Here is a 17,340-nt window from a genome sequence, read left to right as displayed (position 1 = left end):
TTCATACCTCTAAACATATTTAAATGGAAAAACATGGCACCAGTTATTGTTGTGTCCAACAAAACATTCCTTTTTTGGGCAAAAACAAAAAAATACCAAAAGTTGTAATGTAATGATGAAAAAAAAATCCATCTTTAGACATACAAATCGATTTTCAGGAATTAATATGAGAATCGATTTAGAATCGGAAAATCGATTTTTTCAACACAGGCCTAGCTGTGATGGATTATTACAGAGATACATAATAACAGCAAGTTGGGGGGGCGGGCGGTGAGATGTTAGAGGGTGAGGCCGTTTTCAGAGGATGAGAGGAACTGAATCAGAGCGATAAGAGCGTTATCAGAAGCTGAAGGCCTCTCTCTCACAGATCACAGAATCACTTCATCTGAATCTCTCAGGCGGCTTCCAGCTGTGATGAACGGCAGGGGAGGTGGAGGCGGCTCGGCTGAGGAACAGGGATCCCCCTGGATCTGGATCTAGTCCTCGTATCAGCTAGACCAGGGGTCGGTTACCCTCTTTAGCGCCGCCCTAGTGGCTCCTGGAGCTTTTTTAAAAATGTTTGACCTTTTTTTTCCTTTTTTTCTTATTTCTTTTTCTCTTTTTCTTCCTTTTTCCTTTCCTTTTTAATCTCGAAATTTCATCTTTTTTCTCGAAATTTTGATTTTTTTCTCGACATTTCAACTTTTTTCCTCAACATTTCGACTTTTTTCTTGACTTTTTTCTCGATATTGTACTTCAACATTAATCCCGACATTTCGACTTTTTTCACAAAATTTTGACTTTTCTCTCAACATTTCAACTTTTTTCTCAAGATTTTGACTTTTTTCTCGACATTTCGACTTTTTTCTCAATATTTCGACTTTTTCTCGACATTTCGACTTTTTTATCGACATTTTGACTTTTTTCTCAAGATTTCAACTTTTTTCTCAAGATTGTACTTCAACATTAATCTCAACATTTTGACTTTTTTCTCGACATTCCGACTTTTTTCTCGAAATTTTGACTTTTTCTCGAAGTGCATAATGAAAAAAAATATCTTCCCCCAGTTATAACTAATATAGCTACATGCAGCATGTGTTGCCTTCATTCTAAGGCTTATATACAAGACTTTTAATTTTTTGCGACTCCAGACATATTTGTTTTTTGTGTTTTTGGTCCAATACGGCACTTTCAACATTTCGGGTTGCTGACCCCTGGGCTAGACGTCCCACGGAGGACCGGAGGTGTCGGCTGCCACAAGCAAAGGACTTTAGAAACATCTCCCCTGTTTATTTTATCCACGCAAATGATCAAAATGATGAAGTCTGGCAACATTTCCGGGCCGAGACCCCGGCGTTTCGACCGGTTATCGTCTGTGAGAGGAAATCCCTGAGAAGGCACATTTCTGCAGACTGCTGCCGTCACGGTGGGTCATGCTCATTACGCATCAGTCGGATCGTTTCCCAGGATTCTGGTGAGGATCTGGAGTACCTTGTCATGATTTTAAGCATCATTTTGGATCAGTTCCTGGCTGTTCTGTGTCGGTTATCTTTGTGTATGTCCTATTTCTGATGCAACAGAATAACCTGCAATAACCTTCTCCCTCTAAATACCTCACTGGTATTTTTGCACATGATTATATTATTTGTTTTTCGGGTTTAGTATTTCTTTTGTACATTGCTCATTTTTTATATTGCTCCTTTTTTTAATTATTTAGCTATTTATTGGTTATTTTTCTTTTTTCTTTTTAGGATATATATACTTTTTTTATACCTTTTCATACCTCGTGTGTATTTTGTAAAATTGTTGAGAGTGTGTATGTTTGCTGCTGCACAAGTACATTTCTCCTTTGTGGGATTAATAAAGTTTATTCTATTCTATTTTATTCTATTTTTTTAATCTCTTTTTATTAAACACAAATAGAGTTACATACTTTGTGCATCTTCCCATATAGTCAATCAGCAATAAAACATAAAACACATACAGTACATCTTACACTAAAAAAAGGGGAGACAAAAATAATAGTGAAAAAATTTAAATACTACGGTTAAAGAGTAACAAAACAACCATGACAAACGTATACGCATATATGTACACATATTCCTACCATACAGAGAAGAAAGGAAAAAAAAAGAAGACATATTAGGCTGACATTCTATTCCTGTTACTTCAGATATTGTTTTATACACTCCGTGTCCTATTATTCATATAACACACCACATGGCTCAAGATAACAGCGTTTGTGCCCTCTCAGCTCCTAATTCCCAGCTCAAATGTCAAATTCACTTTCAAAGGCCAAGTGCTCAGACGAGTTAAAAGCTCGCTATTATCATCGTGAACTGCAAAGCAGCTGTCACGTTTGGTGCTTTAGGATAATACATTTATTTTTGCCTTTAAGCGGAGGGCCCTAGTGGTCATTTGAGGAACTACGCCCACTACTCTACACTGTTGGTGCTTTTACACTAGAACCTACTCGGCTCTACTCAACTCAACTTGTGGTTTCTTTTCCATAACAATTCAGCACCTGGAGCAGAAGTAGGAGGTTGGAACGAACAGCTGACAACTAACACAGAACACGCGTTGCTAAGCAACCATAAAACGCCCCGTGACCACGCCCTCTTCCATACAGTCCTGATGGGTGCGAGGTCCGTAATTGTGTCCTCCACAATACTTTGGTGTCCCAATACTACCACTGCCCCTAGTTTTCATCCCTACCCCTAAATTTTGCACGTTCCCGTGAGGGTAGTGGTGTTCCAATTCCTCTTTCCACCTAGGGGTAGTGAAGAAAACTAGTACAGTGGCTATGAATCTGTCCCTACGTATGTAGGAATTTCCGATGCACACTAGCTGATCTAGTGACAGAAAAATTTCCCAGAATGCTTTTCGTCGTCATTTGCGGACTGAATCAAAAAAAAAAACATGGCGGACATTTCTTATTTTTTTTGTGAATAAAATCAATATTTTGAGTTAGTTTCTGCATAAAAATGCATTTTGATTTTACTTTCATAATATTCACTCAGTGAATGTACATAATCACTTTTTTGCCCGTTTTTGCAACCTCGCCAGAATAAAGGCTGATTTATGGTTCTGCGTTACACCAACGCAGAGCCTACGGCGTAGGTTACGCGGCGACGTGCGCCGTACGCCGTACCCTACATAAATCAGCAGGCAGAAATCCCGAAATTTTAAGAGCAAATTTCTTAACAGGCGTAGCTACAACTGTTAGATTTCATCTATTAAACCAACATCTTCCTAAATGATTTATTTCAGCCAGCGGTAATTCTCCACAGAGCTGCAGGTTTCTCCCCGGGACGACGGCGCAGGTCGACCCGGCCGTGAGCTGCTGCTGCGCCCCAGTCTGATCATCGCCGAAAACATCGGATCAAATTTCTTAACAGGCGTTATTTGGATAAACTGAGCCCAGGTTGGGGATCTTAACGGTTACTTTTACGCCTGAAAAAATATTAAAACTTAATAAAGTGGCATATTAACAGCGCTACAGCTGAAATTAAAACAGCTTTTGGCTCTCAGCTTCCTGATTAGGGGTAGGGATGAAAACGAGGAGTAGTGGGAGTATTGGGACAGGCCCCTGGGAAGATTTCAAGTGCCCTAAAATCTGTCCCTTCTTTTTTAGGGGTAGTGAAGAAAAGAAGGGCTAGTGAAAGAAAGTAGGGGGAGTATTGGGATTGGGCCTTTATTTAACATCCTGTAACTGAATTGATGTATTCACAGTGATACAATATAAGTTGTAAATGTACCTGTGTACGGTTTATTTTAATATTTACCGTTTAAAAGCACAACATATTTAACCGTTTACTTCCACGTGCACTTCGGGGCACTTGTCACGTGATCAGGATCTCGTCACTCTATGACGTACAGGGGACGCCCAGGGAATTCCCCAACCTGATCGATCAGGTTGAAAATGTTGCAGTTTCACATTATTCTGGCGAGATCTGAAACAACTTTGCAACAACGAGCAAGCGAGTGATTATGTACATTCACTGAGTGAATATTATGAAAGTAAAATATCTATTTCTCGCTAGAAATGTAATCAAAACGCATTTTTATGCAGAAACTACCTCAAAATATTGATTTTATTCACTAAAAAATGAGAAATGTCCGCCATGTTTTTTGGCGTCAAGGCCAAAATCTTGAAAGTCACGTGACTTGGACGCTAAACGAATAGGCAGAAAAAATGTAACAATGTAACAATTCAAGGGCTATTATTGTAACCCCTCTACGTTTTTGCACTTTGGACCAACGTAGGCAGGGTACATTTTTATGTGAGACTGGGTTGCGTCAGATACGGCCGATTCAGCCGCTTAGAACCTCAGCAGAGTAGTTACAGAAAAAGTATCTACTCGGCACGTTAGACCCTTGTGGGAAAGCGAAAAACCGAGGCGAGTCGAGCTGAGTAGGTTCTAGTGCAGGGGTCGGCAACCCAAAATGTTTAAAGAGCCATATTGGACCAAAAACACAAAAAACAAATATGTCTGGAGCCGCAAAACATTAAAAGTCTTGTATAAGCCTTAGAATGAAGACAAACACATGCTGCATGTATCTATATTAGTTATAACTGGGGGAAGATATTTTTTTTCATTACGCACTTGAGAAAAAAGTCAAAATGTCCAGATTAATGTTGAAGTACAATTTTGAGAAAAAAGTCAAAATGTTGAGGAAAAAAGTTAAAATCTCGGGAAAAAAGTCGGAATGTCGAGAAAAAAGTCAAAATTTCGAGAAAAATGTCGAGATTAAAAAGGAAAGGAAAAAGGAAGAAAAAAAGGAAAAAAAATAAGAAAAAAAGGTCCAACATTTTTGAAAAAGCTCCAGGAGCCACTAGGGCGGCGCTAAAGAGCCGCATGCGGCTCTAGAGCCGCGGGTTGCCGACCCCCGTTCTAGTGGAAAAGCGCCATAAAAATCCCCGCTGATGTCTTCCCCCCTTGGCATTGTCTCATTCATCCAAAAGCATCAGCTTTCATAGAAGATCACATGATCAAGTACATGTGATTCGTGATGCAGAACGGAAAATAAAAACACGAGCGGCGTCGGAGCGCGGCTGCCATTTGCTCCTTCATTAGTCCACTGACGCAGCAGATGCAGAGACTTCTGGCCTCTCACTTCTCTACCTCGCTCTCTCTCCGTCGCTTCTCCTTGGGAGATTTCTCTCCTTCTCCGTGCAAGTGTGTGTTTGGAGGCATTTCAAAGCCCAGGAGGAACGAGGAGGGGGGGGGGGCGCTGCTAGTTATGCAACACTGGTTATTTATAAACCATCCTTCTCCCCGTCTTCCCTTCCTCCCCCATCTCTTCTTCCCCCCCGTCCTTTGCTCTCCATAGCACGCAGAGCTCGGCCCGATGGCCAAACGTGGCCGGCCTCTCTGCCCACCGAGGCTGTTTTTCTGCTCGTCGGGCACCTGGACAACAACCCCGACAGGTGCCGGTTACTCCAGGAGGTTTTTACGGTAAACAGCAGGCGTTATCGGAGCCACAGCTGCACTGCGGTTCGTCAAAATCCGCAAACTGCACGAAGGAAAGGGGTTTATTTATGGCAGCTCACGTCAACCCTTTTCTGCTCGTAAAACATGTCTGATTAAGTTATAAAATGAAATGTAAGGAGTGTACCTACAGTACGTTTCTGCAAGTAGAATTTATGATGCATAACTCTTACTATAAACGTCAGTTTCTTCAGGTTCACCTTTATAAACACCATCACTCTGCAGCACTACATTAAGTAAATAAATGAACACCAGGTTTATTTTGCATAAACTACATGATGTTATATTCATATCCAGCTCCTGCATCTGTTTTATCTTCGGAAACAATATTTTCTGAATAGTAATACGTGAGTCATATCTCTGACGCCCGTTCAGCTTGTTCATTTTTCTTCCTGCAACCAAAAAAATCCTTGAACTGGATTCGGTGTTTTTGTTCTTTCATTCCCGCAGGCCCATTGCGGTACGTTTTGGTCCAAATACCAGAGGTATATAACGTTTCAGCCGTGTCTTCAGTCCCACTGCACCCTGCATGGTTTTAGCTTCCCTGCAGCTTTGAGGAATCCAGTTCAAAGCCGCAGTTTGAAATGTTAAATGATGTAAAGCCTGGTGGAGATATAAGGTGGATTTCTGGGGAAGTTCAGCAGGGCTACTCTCCTACTCCTCCGTCCCTTTATTTCCCCTTTTCCACCAAACTGGTTCCAGGGCTGGTTCTGGGCCAGTTTGGAACTGGGCTTTCTGTTTCCACTGACAAAGAACTGGCTCTGGGCCAGAAGAACCGGTTCCAAGGTAGCACCAACTACGCCCCCTCGCGGAGGGGGTGGAGTTATTAAGACCAACGGCAATAGCAAGACTGGGAGACGGAGACATTTTCAGATAAGAATGAATCTGGATGCAGCAAAGCATCATGGGAGGAGGAGGAGACAACCTGTCTTTTAGAGATGTGTCCACGGAGGAGCTACGTGGACCAAGTCCGTTGTTGTTGCTGCAACTTTCAAGCAAACGCAGCGAATTAACTGACGTTTACCAGTGACGTAATGAAGTGGCTCCCCTTAGCCCCCGAGCTGTGGAAAATTAAACCGGTTCTCAGCTGGTTCCTAGTTGAACAAGTTGTGAAACAGCACCAGATCTGGAACTGTTTTGGTGGAAAATGGGTAATAGCGTCTTTGTTACAGTGATGTACCCGGTAGGATCCACTGACCCAGCAATTGATCTAAAAAATATATATATACATTTAACAACTCATAATGTGGTTTTATAAACATACCTGGAAATATTCTCCATTTAATACATGCTTTTGTCTCAGTTTGAAGACGTTTACAGTAATCCCTCGCTATCAAGGGCGTAACCATGGTATAGACATTGGGGGGGTCCAAATGAGAGCCCTCCGCCAGAATTTTTTTTTAAAGGTGCATTTTTATGATTTTTATTTATTGACCATCTGAAATCACATTTAAAGGAATAGTCTGCAATTTCTCTGAGATATTGGCGAATAGGATAGCTTTCAGTGGGGAAAAATTACATACTTAAAGCATGTTGATGTAAATATTGTGATTGGAACGCCTGCCTGCCTGCATTATGACCAGACAATATTATTGTACCAGAAGAACAATAACTGACCCTGAGGATCATTTTAATTTGATACATTGAATATTTTGCTTGTATTATTAGCGTTACACGCAGTACACGAGTTGTAAAAACAATCAGGGGGGATGGTGGATTTGATCATATGGGGACAGATAATTTGTGCTGATTACAAATAATATAATATATTACAAATAATAGCAGTGACCAAAACAGCTGCAGGAATGACATAGCAGCAGTTAAATGCAGCCTTCTGTAAGCTTTAAATATCCACTGGGCTTACATCAAATACATCAAATACATCAAAACACAACAATAAAAAACACTTTTCTGAACTTATCAATATGACTCTGTCCTTCACAGGATAAGTAAAATGGATCACTGCAAAAACTCACAATCTTAACAAGAATATTTGTCTTATTTCTAGTTAAAATGTCTCATTTTAGTAAAATAATCTCATTACACTTAAAACAAGACTCATCACTGGAAAAAAAACAACAATTTCCCCCTGTTTCAAGTAGATTTTCACTTGAAATAAGTAGAAAAATCTGCCAGTGGAACAAGATTTTTTTGCTTGTAATAAGAAGATAAATCTTGTTCCACTGGCAGATTTTTCTACTTATTTCAAGTGAAAATTTACTTGAAACAGGTGAAAATTGTCAAATAAGTTATTTTTCTAGTGTTATTTTTCTGGTGATGTTTCTAAATGTTGAAATAGCAGTAAAACCATATTCATTGATGAAATGACATAAGGGATGGAAAGGAGGGATGGCAGTTTTACAGGGGGGATGATTTGGACCGTTTTTATTTCAGGGGGGATGATTTGGACCGTTTTTATTTCAGGGGGGATGCCATCCCCCCTCATCTCCAGTACTGGTTACACACACATACACACCACACACAGAGACAGAGACAGAGACAGAGACAGAGAGAGAGAGAGAGAGAGAGAGAGAGAGAGAGAGAGAGAGAGAGAGAGAGAGAGAGAGAGCAAACAGCAACACACACGGAAGACACAGAGTTCAGGACCCCTTTGAAAAGTTTTTTCCCCCACCAGAATTTAGCCTAATACCAGTCTCTTCACTTCAAGTTAACTTAGCTATCAAGAACGGGAGCCTTAGATGAATCGTTATAGGAATATAGGAATCTTTTTACCCAGAAGAAAAAAGAGCGACAACAACGACCCATAACTATTTTCTTCTCTCAAAAAAACACACCTGCACCGCGGCTTTAGGAGAAAAAGACGCTACAGAGTCAGGATGCAGTGGCATCAGAAGAGCAGGGGAATACGTGCGAGGCGGGGCTGATCTCCGCAATTTGAAGCCTTCCATAATAATTGTAAAAAAAAAAAAAGGTTGCTACTTCTAAACTAAAACTAAACTTAGTTACTAATATTGCAACCCTGTTGCTCCATCCATGATGCTGCAAACAGCTCTGCTGTCGTAGGTTCTTATTTCATCTAATATTTAGTGACATTTAATATAATATTTTTGTTGCGTTATTGAGTTTTTGACCATTTTGGATCATTCAAAAATAAAAATAGGTGAACTGATTGATTGAAATATAGGCTGATCCTTGTGTTGAAGCATCAAAAGTTGACAATCCCCCAACTTTCGACGGAGACAGCTCTCCCTCTGACAACACGTGACGCTGAGGTCCATATTTTAAAAGATAACACTTCATACACCCTCAAGAAAAATGTAAAGGTTGGACGCCATGTTTAGTCAAAATGATGAAATAGAAGCATTTAAAAAGCAACACATGAACAGACGAGTCTGGTTGGAGTACCTGAAGGCCTCGATGAGACGCTCCACCTTCTGGGCTTCTCCCTGGACGCGGATGTGGGCCTGGAACTTCCTCAGCGCCTCGTCCAGCTCCATGCCGGAGAAGTCCATCTCGTCCACCACGCAGCTACGAGGCAGGATGAGATAAGGGAACAAGAAAGGGAGAGATGTATTAAAATTCAGAGCCAGATTCATCTCGGCGTGGCGGTGGCCGTCCTGTCGCCGGTGGCGCCGGATGAACCTGCAGATAAGATAACGGACGGGTGTGTGTCACTCACACGCCTCCTGGTCACAGCACCAGTTTTAAAATACTGCATAATATATACCCAGTTAGTAGTAGTATTTCTACATTTACTGATGTTGATGATTCCTGTAAGATGGATAAGCCCTAAATCCAGGCATGGTGACGTAGAATTGTCAAATTGGTTTAATTAACCGCACGAATCGGCACAGATTACTTTGTAATACTGTATTTGACCCGGTCTTTGTATATTTTGACCGTATAGAAACATAATTCTTGCCATTTTAAGAATGAGATGTACCTGTTGTACTCTACTGCCCTTACTTTTGAACAACTTGTGCGTTTTATTATTTTACCTCTTTTCTTATCATTTTATTTCATTTTATTTGTTATGTACTGTTTAATTGTGTCTTGCCGCTTTTAATGTTGATGTAAAGCACTTTGAATTACCTTGTGTTGAATTGTGCTCTACAAATACAGTTTGCCTTGCCTCGCCTGTACTTTTTGTAATCATAATACTGAAACAATTTCACATCTCTTTTTTTTATTGCGATATCTCTAAAACAGTTTTGGAATGATGTTGAATCCTTTTTTTTTTGATGCGGCTAAATCTACATACTCTTAGCCGTAAATATGTTATTTGCTATTATGTTAACTCAGAAGATTATGCTCTTGAATGCCTGATAAACTTTGTTATCCTATATGCGAAATCTTTTATTCATAAACAAAAATTCGCCAAAATCACTACCTAAGATTCCTCCTTTTCTCCTGGAACTTAACTCTTTGCTTAAATCTCTGATTTTGTTAAATAACAAAAAAAGGTAATACCTTATTGAGTCATTGTGAAAAGTTTTTTTTTTCCTGAAACCCCTGTTTGATTTATTTATTTTTTGTACTCTCGATTTATGTATTATTTATTTATATTTTTTCTTGAACCATCTCTTGTAATTACTTACTTTTATTTAATATATATAACTACCCCTGATGTAATTGATATAATTTCATGTACTCTCAACAATGTGCTGTTTGTTACTGTATACCTGTTGTTTTGTATATTTCAATAATAAATTTAAATAAAAAAAAAACACTCTGTCCACTGCAGCTATTAGCCACACACACACACACACACACACACACACACACACACATACATGTGTACTGCACTATCAGTGGACCTGTCATTGCACTTCTACTAACAGTGGACCTCTGTTTCTGGTCATTTAAAAAAAAAAAAATAGGATAGAAAATTTACTTTTAAGGCCTTTTACCATAATATTACTGCACATAGGATTTTTTTTTTTTTCTTTAAGAAATTGCCAAGAGGGGACTTCAATCCTTGAGCGATGTCTACCTATCAAAGAGTGGACCTCCATATACACACACACACACACACACACACACACACACACACACACACACACACACACATATGAGCTGGGCTTCCTAGCAGAAAATCCTCCCGCTACCTGACTAGCCCAGTTTAATGACTTTAATTAAAAAGGAAAACATCCCGTCCAGCGAGCTCAGGGAGCCAAGTGCATCATGGGAAATCTGCAGGTGAACTAGAGTCCGAGGTTGGAGGTCGTGACGATCAGCTGCTTTGAAGTCGAAACAAAAAGCTGAGTGATAATCAAACTGAAATTAATGTCTCGGGCTCTGCTTTGGTGCGGTTTTTAACTCCAGAACTGCCCTCGCCGGGTCAATAAAAGTAAATTAATCTCTGCCTCCGCTCCCGTCGCTCGTCTCTCGGCCGTGGCGACGTTCAAAAGGCCGATGATGGAGTTTATTTCAGAACGTTCGGTGCGATGCTGCGTCAAGACTTAAAACTCCTGCATCTGATGTTTTGTGTTTGTTGGGCTGCTGGAAGCACACACACACACACACGATACAGCAAGATGGATCACTGTGAATGAAGGAAATTAACGAGGTGAGGACTTGAGTGAGACGCTGCTCCGGCAGAAACACCACGTTTCGGTGCCTGGAATCCAGTTGTTTCTGCGAATTGCAGCGATCCATTTGTCTCTCTTAAGCTTATTTTTCGGCAGTCTGTAAAACGATAACTCCAATTTCTTTTTAGAGGTTTTCCAGTTGCTCAAACTAAAAGTTTACGCTGCCACTCAGTCTTTCTGACACTCAGTCTTTCTGACACTCAGTGGGTGAAACCCGCTGTGAAGTCGCATCTGTGACGTCATGAGCATTCCCTCTATAGTAAGACTGGGAGACATTTTCCAATAAGAATGAATCTGGATGCAGCAAAGCATCATGGGTCTGAGGAGGAGACAACCTGTCTTTTAGAGATGTGTCCAAGGAAGAGCTACGTGGACCAAGTCCTGTTAGAGCAGATACCTGGTTGCTGCTTCAATTTTCGCGCAAAACGCAACGATGTAACTGACGTTTGCAGCGACGTAAAGAAGTGGCTCCCCTTAGCACCCGAGCTGTGGAAAAACAAACCAGTTCTCAGCTGTTCAAGCTGAGAACCAGCACCAGCACCGGCCCAGAAACAGCTCTGGAACCGGTCTGGTGGAAAAGCGGTAAGAGATGCTTAAGGGATGCAAAGCCGACCCAATGTGGGATTTGGGTCCACGATGCCAACTATCGTTATCTTACGTCCAATCTGACTGAAATCAGGGGCCCGTCCTCGTTCCTGTTTTTCCTACCAAGTACTGCTGGAACTGAAACGAGGACCGGGACCGGGACCGGGGAAGTTGTCTTGTACATTTGTAAATATGCAAAGTAACCTGGGAAATCAGTGGAGATGATGATTTATGAGGCGCCTCCTAGAGGTCGATCTGGGAACTGCACTCCTCCACCGTCCCTCTCTTCCTCCCTCCACCATCCCTCTCTTCCTCCCTCTCTTCATCCTCCCCTTCCCTCTCTTCCTCTCTCCTTCTTCCCTCCACCATCCCTCTCTCCATCACTCCACCTTCCCTCTCTTCCTCCCTCTCTTCATCCTCCCCATCCCTCTCTTCCTTCCTCCTTCCACCTTCCCTCTCTTCCTCTCTCCTTCCACTCTCTTCCTCCCTCTATCCCTCTCTTCCTCCCTCTCTTCCTCTCTCCTTCCACTCTCTCCATCCCTCTCTTCCTCCCTCCTTCCCTCTCTTCATCCTCCCCTTCCCTCTCTTCCTCTCTCCTTCTTCCCTCCACCATCCCTCTCTCCATCACTCCACCTTCCCTCTCTTCCTCCCTCTCTTCATCCTCCCCATCCCTCTCTTCCTTCCTCCTTCCACCTTCCCTCTCTTCCTCTCTCCTTCCACTCTCTCCATCCCTCTCTTCCTCCCTCTATCCCTCTCTTCCTCCCTCCTTCCCTCTCTTCCTCCCTCTCTTCATCCTCCTCATCCATCTCTTCCTTCCTCCTTCTTCCCTCCACCCTCCCTCTCTTCCACCCTCCCTCTCTTTCTTCCCTCCCGGCTGTCGGTCCTTGTTTACGTGATGTCAGACAAGATGCTCTCTGGCTCGCACCTCCTCCTTCTCTTCCTCCTCCTCCTCTTCCTCCTCCTCCTCTTCCTCCTCCTCCTCCTCCTCCTTCTCTTCCTTCTCTTCCTCTTCCTCTTCCTCCTCCTTCTCCTCTTCCTCCTCCTCCTCCTCCTCCTCCTCCTCCTCCCCCCATCCTCACACTCAAACATCGGGGGAAGCAGGGACGGCGTGCGACGCAGCATCACACACTACTCACCACCACAACCCCCTCGGAGGGTCGTGTGTTTTTCGCAGCACTTCATCCGTCTGCTCAAAGCAGCTTATCGCACAAATCTGCGGCAGCAGAAATATAACCGTTCACGTACACGCGACGACCAAAAAAAGAAACATATTTTGCAAAAAACCAATAAGTGAATCCACGTCTGCTGGTGAGAAGGATGAGGCGGCCGACCGGACTAACGGGACTAACCGCTCATTTACAACACACCCCGCTCATATTCCAGCCCACTAAATCACCGTGAGCGATGTTCACGTTCGACTGCAATCCCTCACCTGCTCTCCTGTGTCTACACTTTATCCAAAGTGCTTCTCACACACACTTTACTTTACACTCTCATATAGGGTTGCCACCTTTCAGAAATAGAAATAAGGGACGCCCTGATTTCAGCAGCGCAGGAGCCAAAAAAAAAGCCCCAAAACTTCTAAACTGAATAAAAATGTGTTTATTTTATATGAAAAAAACAAAATGCTTTGATTTAAAGTTTAAAGTGCTTTAATAGCATTGAACTTGCATGACTGTAAAGACAGACAACCATACTAGCAGCTGAAATAGCCTCCTATGCTACGTATGTCCACATCAGCCCAGATGTAATATAGCCTACAGGTGAAGAATATGGTGTAAAAGTTAATTTATTTCAATAATTCAACTAGAATATGGTGTAAAAGTTAATTTATTTCAATAATTCAACTAGAATATGGTGTAAAAGTTAATTTATTTCAATAATTCAACTAGAATATGGTGTAAAAGTTAATTTATTTCAATAATTCAACTAGAATATGGTGTAAAAGTTAATTTATTTCAATAATTCAACTAGAATATGGTGTAAAAGTTAACTTATTTCAATAATTCAACTAGAATATGGTGTAAAAGTTAATTTATTTCAATAATTCAAATAGAATATGGTGTAAAAGTTAATTTATTTCAATAATTCAACTAGAATATGGTGTAAAGGTTAATTTATTTCAATAATTCAACTAGAATATGGTGTAAAGGTTAACTTATTTCAATAATTCAACTAGAATATGGTGTAAAAGTTAATTTATTTCAATAATTCAACTAGAATATGGTGTAAAAGTTTAAGGAAAATACGGTACAAATCGTGTCCCGTATTAGTTCAATACGGGACGCAACATTTTTTTCTCAAATAAAGGACAATTCCGTATTTTACGGGACGGGTGGCAACCCTACTCTCATATCAAGCCCACACCCTCCTCCGTCCGACCTCCACCGGCTGCTGCTGCCATTTTCAGGGCTAAAAAATAAAACATGCATCTCGATGTCACTCGCGCCGGTGATATATCGACGCTGCAAACTTCAGTTTGAAGAGTTCAGAGCATAATCCTGTCGATAAAAAGTCTCTGGATCCGTCTGGTGTAAAGACGGCGAGGGTGGGGGGATTACAGCGTCCGTTTGACCTTGCAGAATCAAGCGCCGAGTCCCGGTTTGGTAGCAAAGAGCAAGATTAAAGGATAACAAAAATAAAAAAGGAGCTGACTGATTTGATATGCAAATGCTGAGGTAATTGGCAAAAAGGGGAATGTAATAGAACAAAAAGGGGCAATTAAGGGATTAAACTAGAATGTTGTTGAAAAATGGAGATGATTTACGAGATGACAAGAGGAGTAAAGAAAAAAGGACCTCTGGCTGATGTAAGTGTGCAGAGACATGTGTCCTCGGACTGTCTGGCCTCTGATTTTATTTCTATTCACTTTATTTTATAGGCTGAGAAAAAAAAACTCGAAATAAAAGAGATAAATGGTTGTTTTGAAATCAGCTTTGAAAAGACTCGTGACATATTAACGATGGATTGAAGGTGAGTCTCTCCTTGAATCTGCAGCCGAACGTGGAGCAATAATGACAGCAGGAGCTGTGTTGCCGAGGCAACCAGGGTGTCCCGAGGAAACTGGTCCTGTGAGACGGGACTTTTGTTACAAATAAGTTCTTTGTCTAGTCTTTAAGTCGTTTTTGTTTACTTTTAGTCCATGTTTGATGTCGCACCTGCTTTTTGTCAGCCACACCTGCTTCTAGTCAGCCACACCTGCTTCTAGTCAGTCACACCTGCTTCTAGTCAGCCACACCTGCTTCTAGTCAGTCACACCTGCTTCTAGTCAGCCACATCTGCTTCTAGTCAGTCACACCTGCTTCTAGTCAGTCACACCTGCGTCTAGTCAGCCACACCTGTGTCTCGTCAGCCACACCTGCTTCTAGTCAGCCACACCTGCTTCTAGTCAGCCACACCTGCTTCTAGTCAGCCACACCTGCTTCTAGTCAGCCACACCTGCTTCTAGTCAGCTACACCTGCTTCTAGTCAGCCACACCTGCTTCTAGTCAGCCACACCTGCTTCTAGTCAGCCACACCTGCGTATAGTCAGCCACACCTGCGTCTAGTCAGCCACACCTGTTTCTCGTCAGCCACACCTGCGTCTAGTCAGCCACACCTTCGTCTCATTAGCCACACCTGCTTCTAGTCACCCACACCTGCTTCTAGTCAGCCACACCTGCTTCTAGTCAGTCACACCTGCTTCTCGTCAGCCACACCTGCTTATAGTCAGCCACACCTGCTTCTAGTCAGCCACACCTGCTTCTAGTCAGCCACACCTGCTTCTAGTCAGCCACACCTGCTACTACTCAGCCACACCTGCTTCTAGTCAGTCACACCTGCTTCTAGTCAGCCACACCTGCTTCTAGTCAGCCACACCTGCTTATAGTCAGCCACACCTGCTTCTAGTCAGTCACACCTGCGCCTAGTCAGCCACACCTGCTTCTCGTCAGCCACACCTGCTTCTAGTCAGTCACACCTGCTTCTAGTCAGCCACACCTGCTTCTAGTCAGCCACACCTGCTTCTAGTCAGCCACATCTGTTTTCTAGTCAGTCACAACTGCTTCTCGTCAGCCACACCTGCTTCTCGTCAGCCACACCTGCTTCTAGTCAGCCACACCTGCTTCTAGTCAGCCACACCTGCTTCTAGTCAGCCACACCTGCTTCTAGTCAGCCACACCTGTTTCTAGTCAGCCACACTTGATTCTAGTCAGCCACACCTGCTTCTAGTCAGTCACACCTGCTTCTAGTCAGCCACACCTGCTTCTAGTCAGCCACACCTTCTTCTAGTCAGCCACACCTGTTTCTAGTCAGCCACACCTGTTTCTAGTCAGCCACACTTGATTCTAGTCAGTCACACCTGCTTCTAGTCAGCCACACCTGCATCTAGTCAGCCACACCTGCTTCTAGTCAGCCACACCTGCATCTAGTCAGCCACACCTGCATCTAGTCAGCCACACCTGCTTCTAGTCAGCCACACCTGCTTCTAGTCAGTCACACCTGCTTCTAATCAGCCACACCTGTTTCTAGTCAGCCACACCTGCTTCTAGTCAGCCACACCTTCGTCTCGTCAGTCACACCTGCTTCTAGTCAGCCACACCTGCTTCTAGTCAGCCACACCTGTTTCTAGTCAGCTACACCTGCTTCTAGTCAGTCACACCTGCTTCTAGTCAGCCACACCTGCTTCTATTCAGCCACACCTGTTTCTAGTCAGTCACACCTGTTTCTAGTCAGCTACACCTGCTTCTAGTCAGTCACACCTGCTTCTAGTCAGCCACACCTGCTTCTAGTCAGTCACACCTGCTTCTAGTCAGCCACACCTGCTTATAGTCAGCCACACCTGCTTCTAGTCAGTCACACCTGCTTCTAGTCAGCCACACCTGCTTCTAGTCAGCCACACCTGCTTCTAGTCAGCCACACCTGCTTATAGTCAGCTACACCTGCTTCTAGTCAGCTACACCTGCTTCTAGTCAGCCACACCTGTTTCTAGTCAGCCACACCTGCTTCTAGTCAGCCACACCTGCTTCTAGTCAGCCACACCTGCTTCTAGTCAGTCACACCTGCTTCTAGTCAGCCACACCTGCTTCTAGTCAGTCACACCTGCTTCTAGTCAGCCACACCTGCTTCTAGTCAGCCACACCTGCTTCTAGTCAGCCACACCTGCTTATAGTCAGCCACACCTGCTTCTAGTCAGCCACACCTGCTTCTAGTCAGCCACACCTGTTTCTAGTCAGCTACACCTGCTTCTAGTCAGCCACACCTGTTTCTAGTCAGCTACAACTGCTTCTAGTCAGCCACACCTGCTTCTAGTCAGCCACACCTGCTTCTAGTCAGCCACACCTGCTTCTAGTCAGTCACACCTGCTTCTTCTAGTCAGCTACACCTGCTTCTAGTCAGCCACACCTGCTTCTAGTCAGCCACACCTGCTTCTAGTCAGCCACACCTGCTTCTAGTCAGCCACACCTGCTTCTAATCAGCCACACCTGTTTCTAGTCAGCCACACCTGCTTCTAGTCGCCCACATCTGCTTCTAGTCAGCCACACCTGCTTCTAGTCAGCCACACCTTCGTCTCGTCAGTCACACCTGCTTCTAGTCCGTCACACTTGCTTCTAGTCAGCCACACCTGTTTCTAGTCAGCCACACCTGTTTCTAGTCAGCTACACCTGCTTCTAGTCAGTCACACCTGCTTCTAGTCAGCCACACCTGCTTCTATTCAGCCACACCTGTTTCTAGTCAGTCACACCTGTTTCTAG

General features: G+C 43.1%; 1 protein-coding gene across 3 annotated transcripts in view; it reads right to left on the bottom strand.

Annotated features, from left to right (window-relative positions):
- The window catches only part of iqsec3a (IQ motif and Sec7 domain ArfGEF 3a), a 192,392-nt gene that overhangs the window by 42,129 nt on the left and 132,923 nt on the right, over positions 1-17,340 (bottom strand). For all 3 annotated transcript variants that reach the window (XM_061714483.1, XM_061714484.1, XM_061714485.1), the window contains exon 6: positions 8,838-8,960. In XM_061714483.1, coding sequence (XP_061570467.1) covers positions 8,838-8,960 — 123 coding nt within the window. The remainder of the gene's footprint in view (positions 1-8,837; positions 8,961-17,340) is intronic.

This window comes from Cololabis saira, chromosome 23 (genome assembly GCF_033807715.1).
Source record: "Cololabis saira isolate AMF1-May2022 chromosome 23, fColSai1.1, whole genome shotgun sequence".
In the NCBI taxonomy this organism is placed as follows: Eukaryota; Metazoa; Chordata; class Actinopteri; order Beloniformes; family Belonidae; genus Cololabis; species Cololabis saira.
This window is presented reverse-complemented; position numbering and strand designations above follow the sequence as displayed.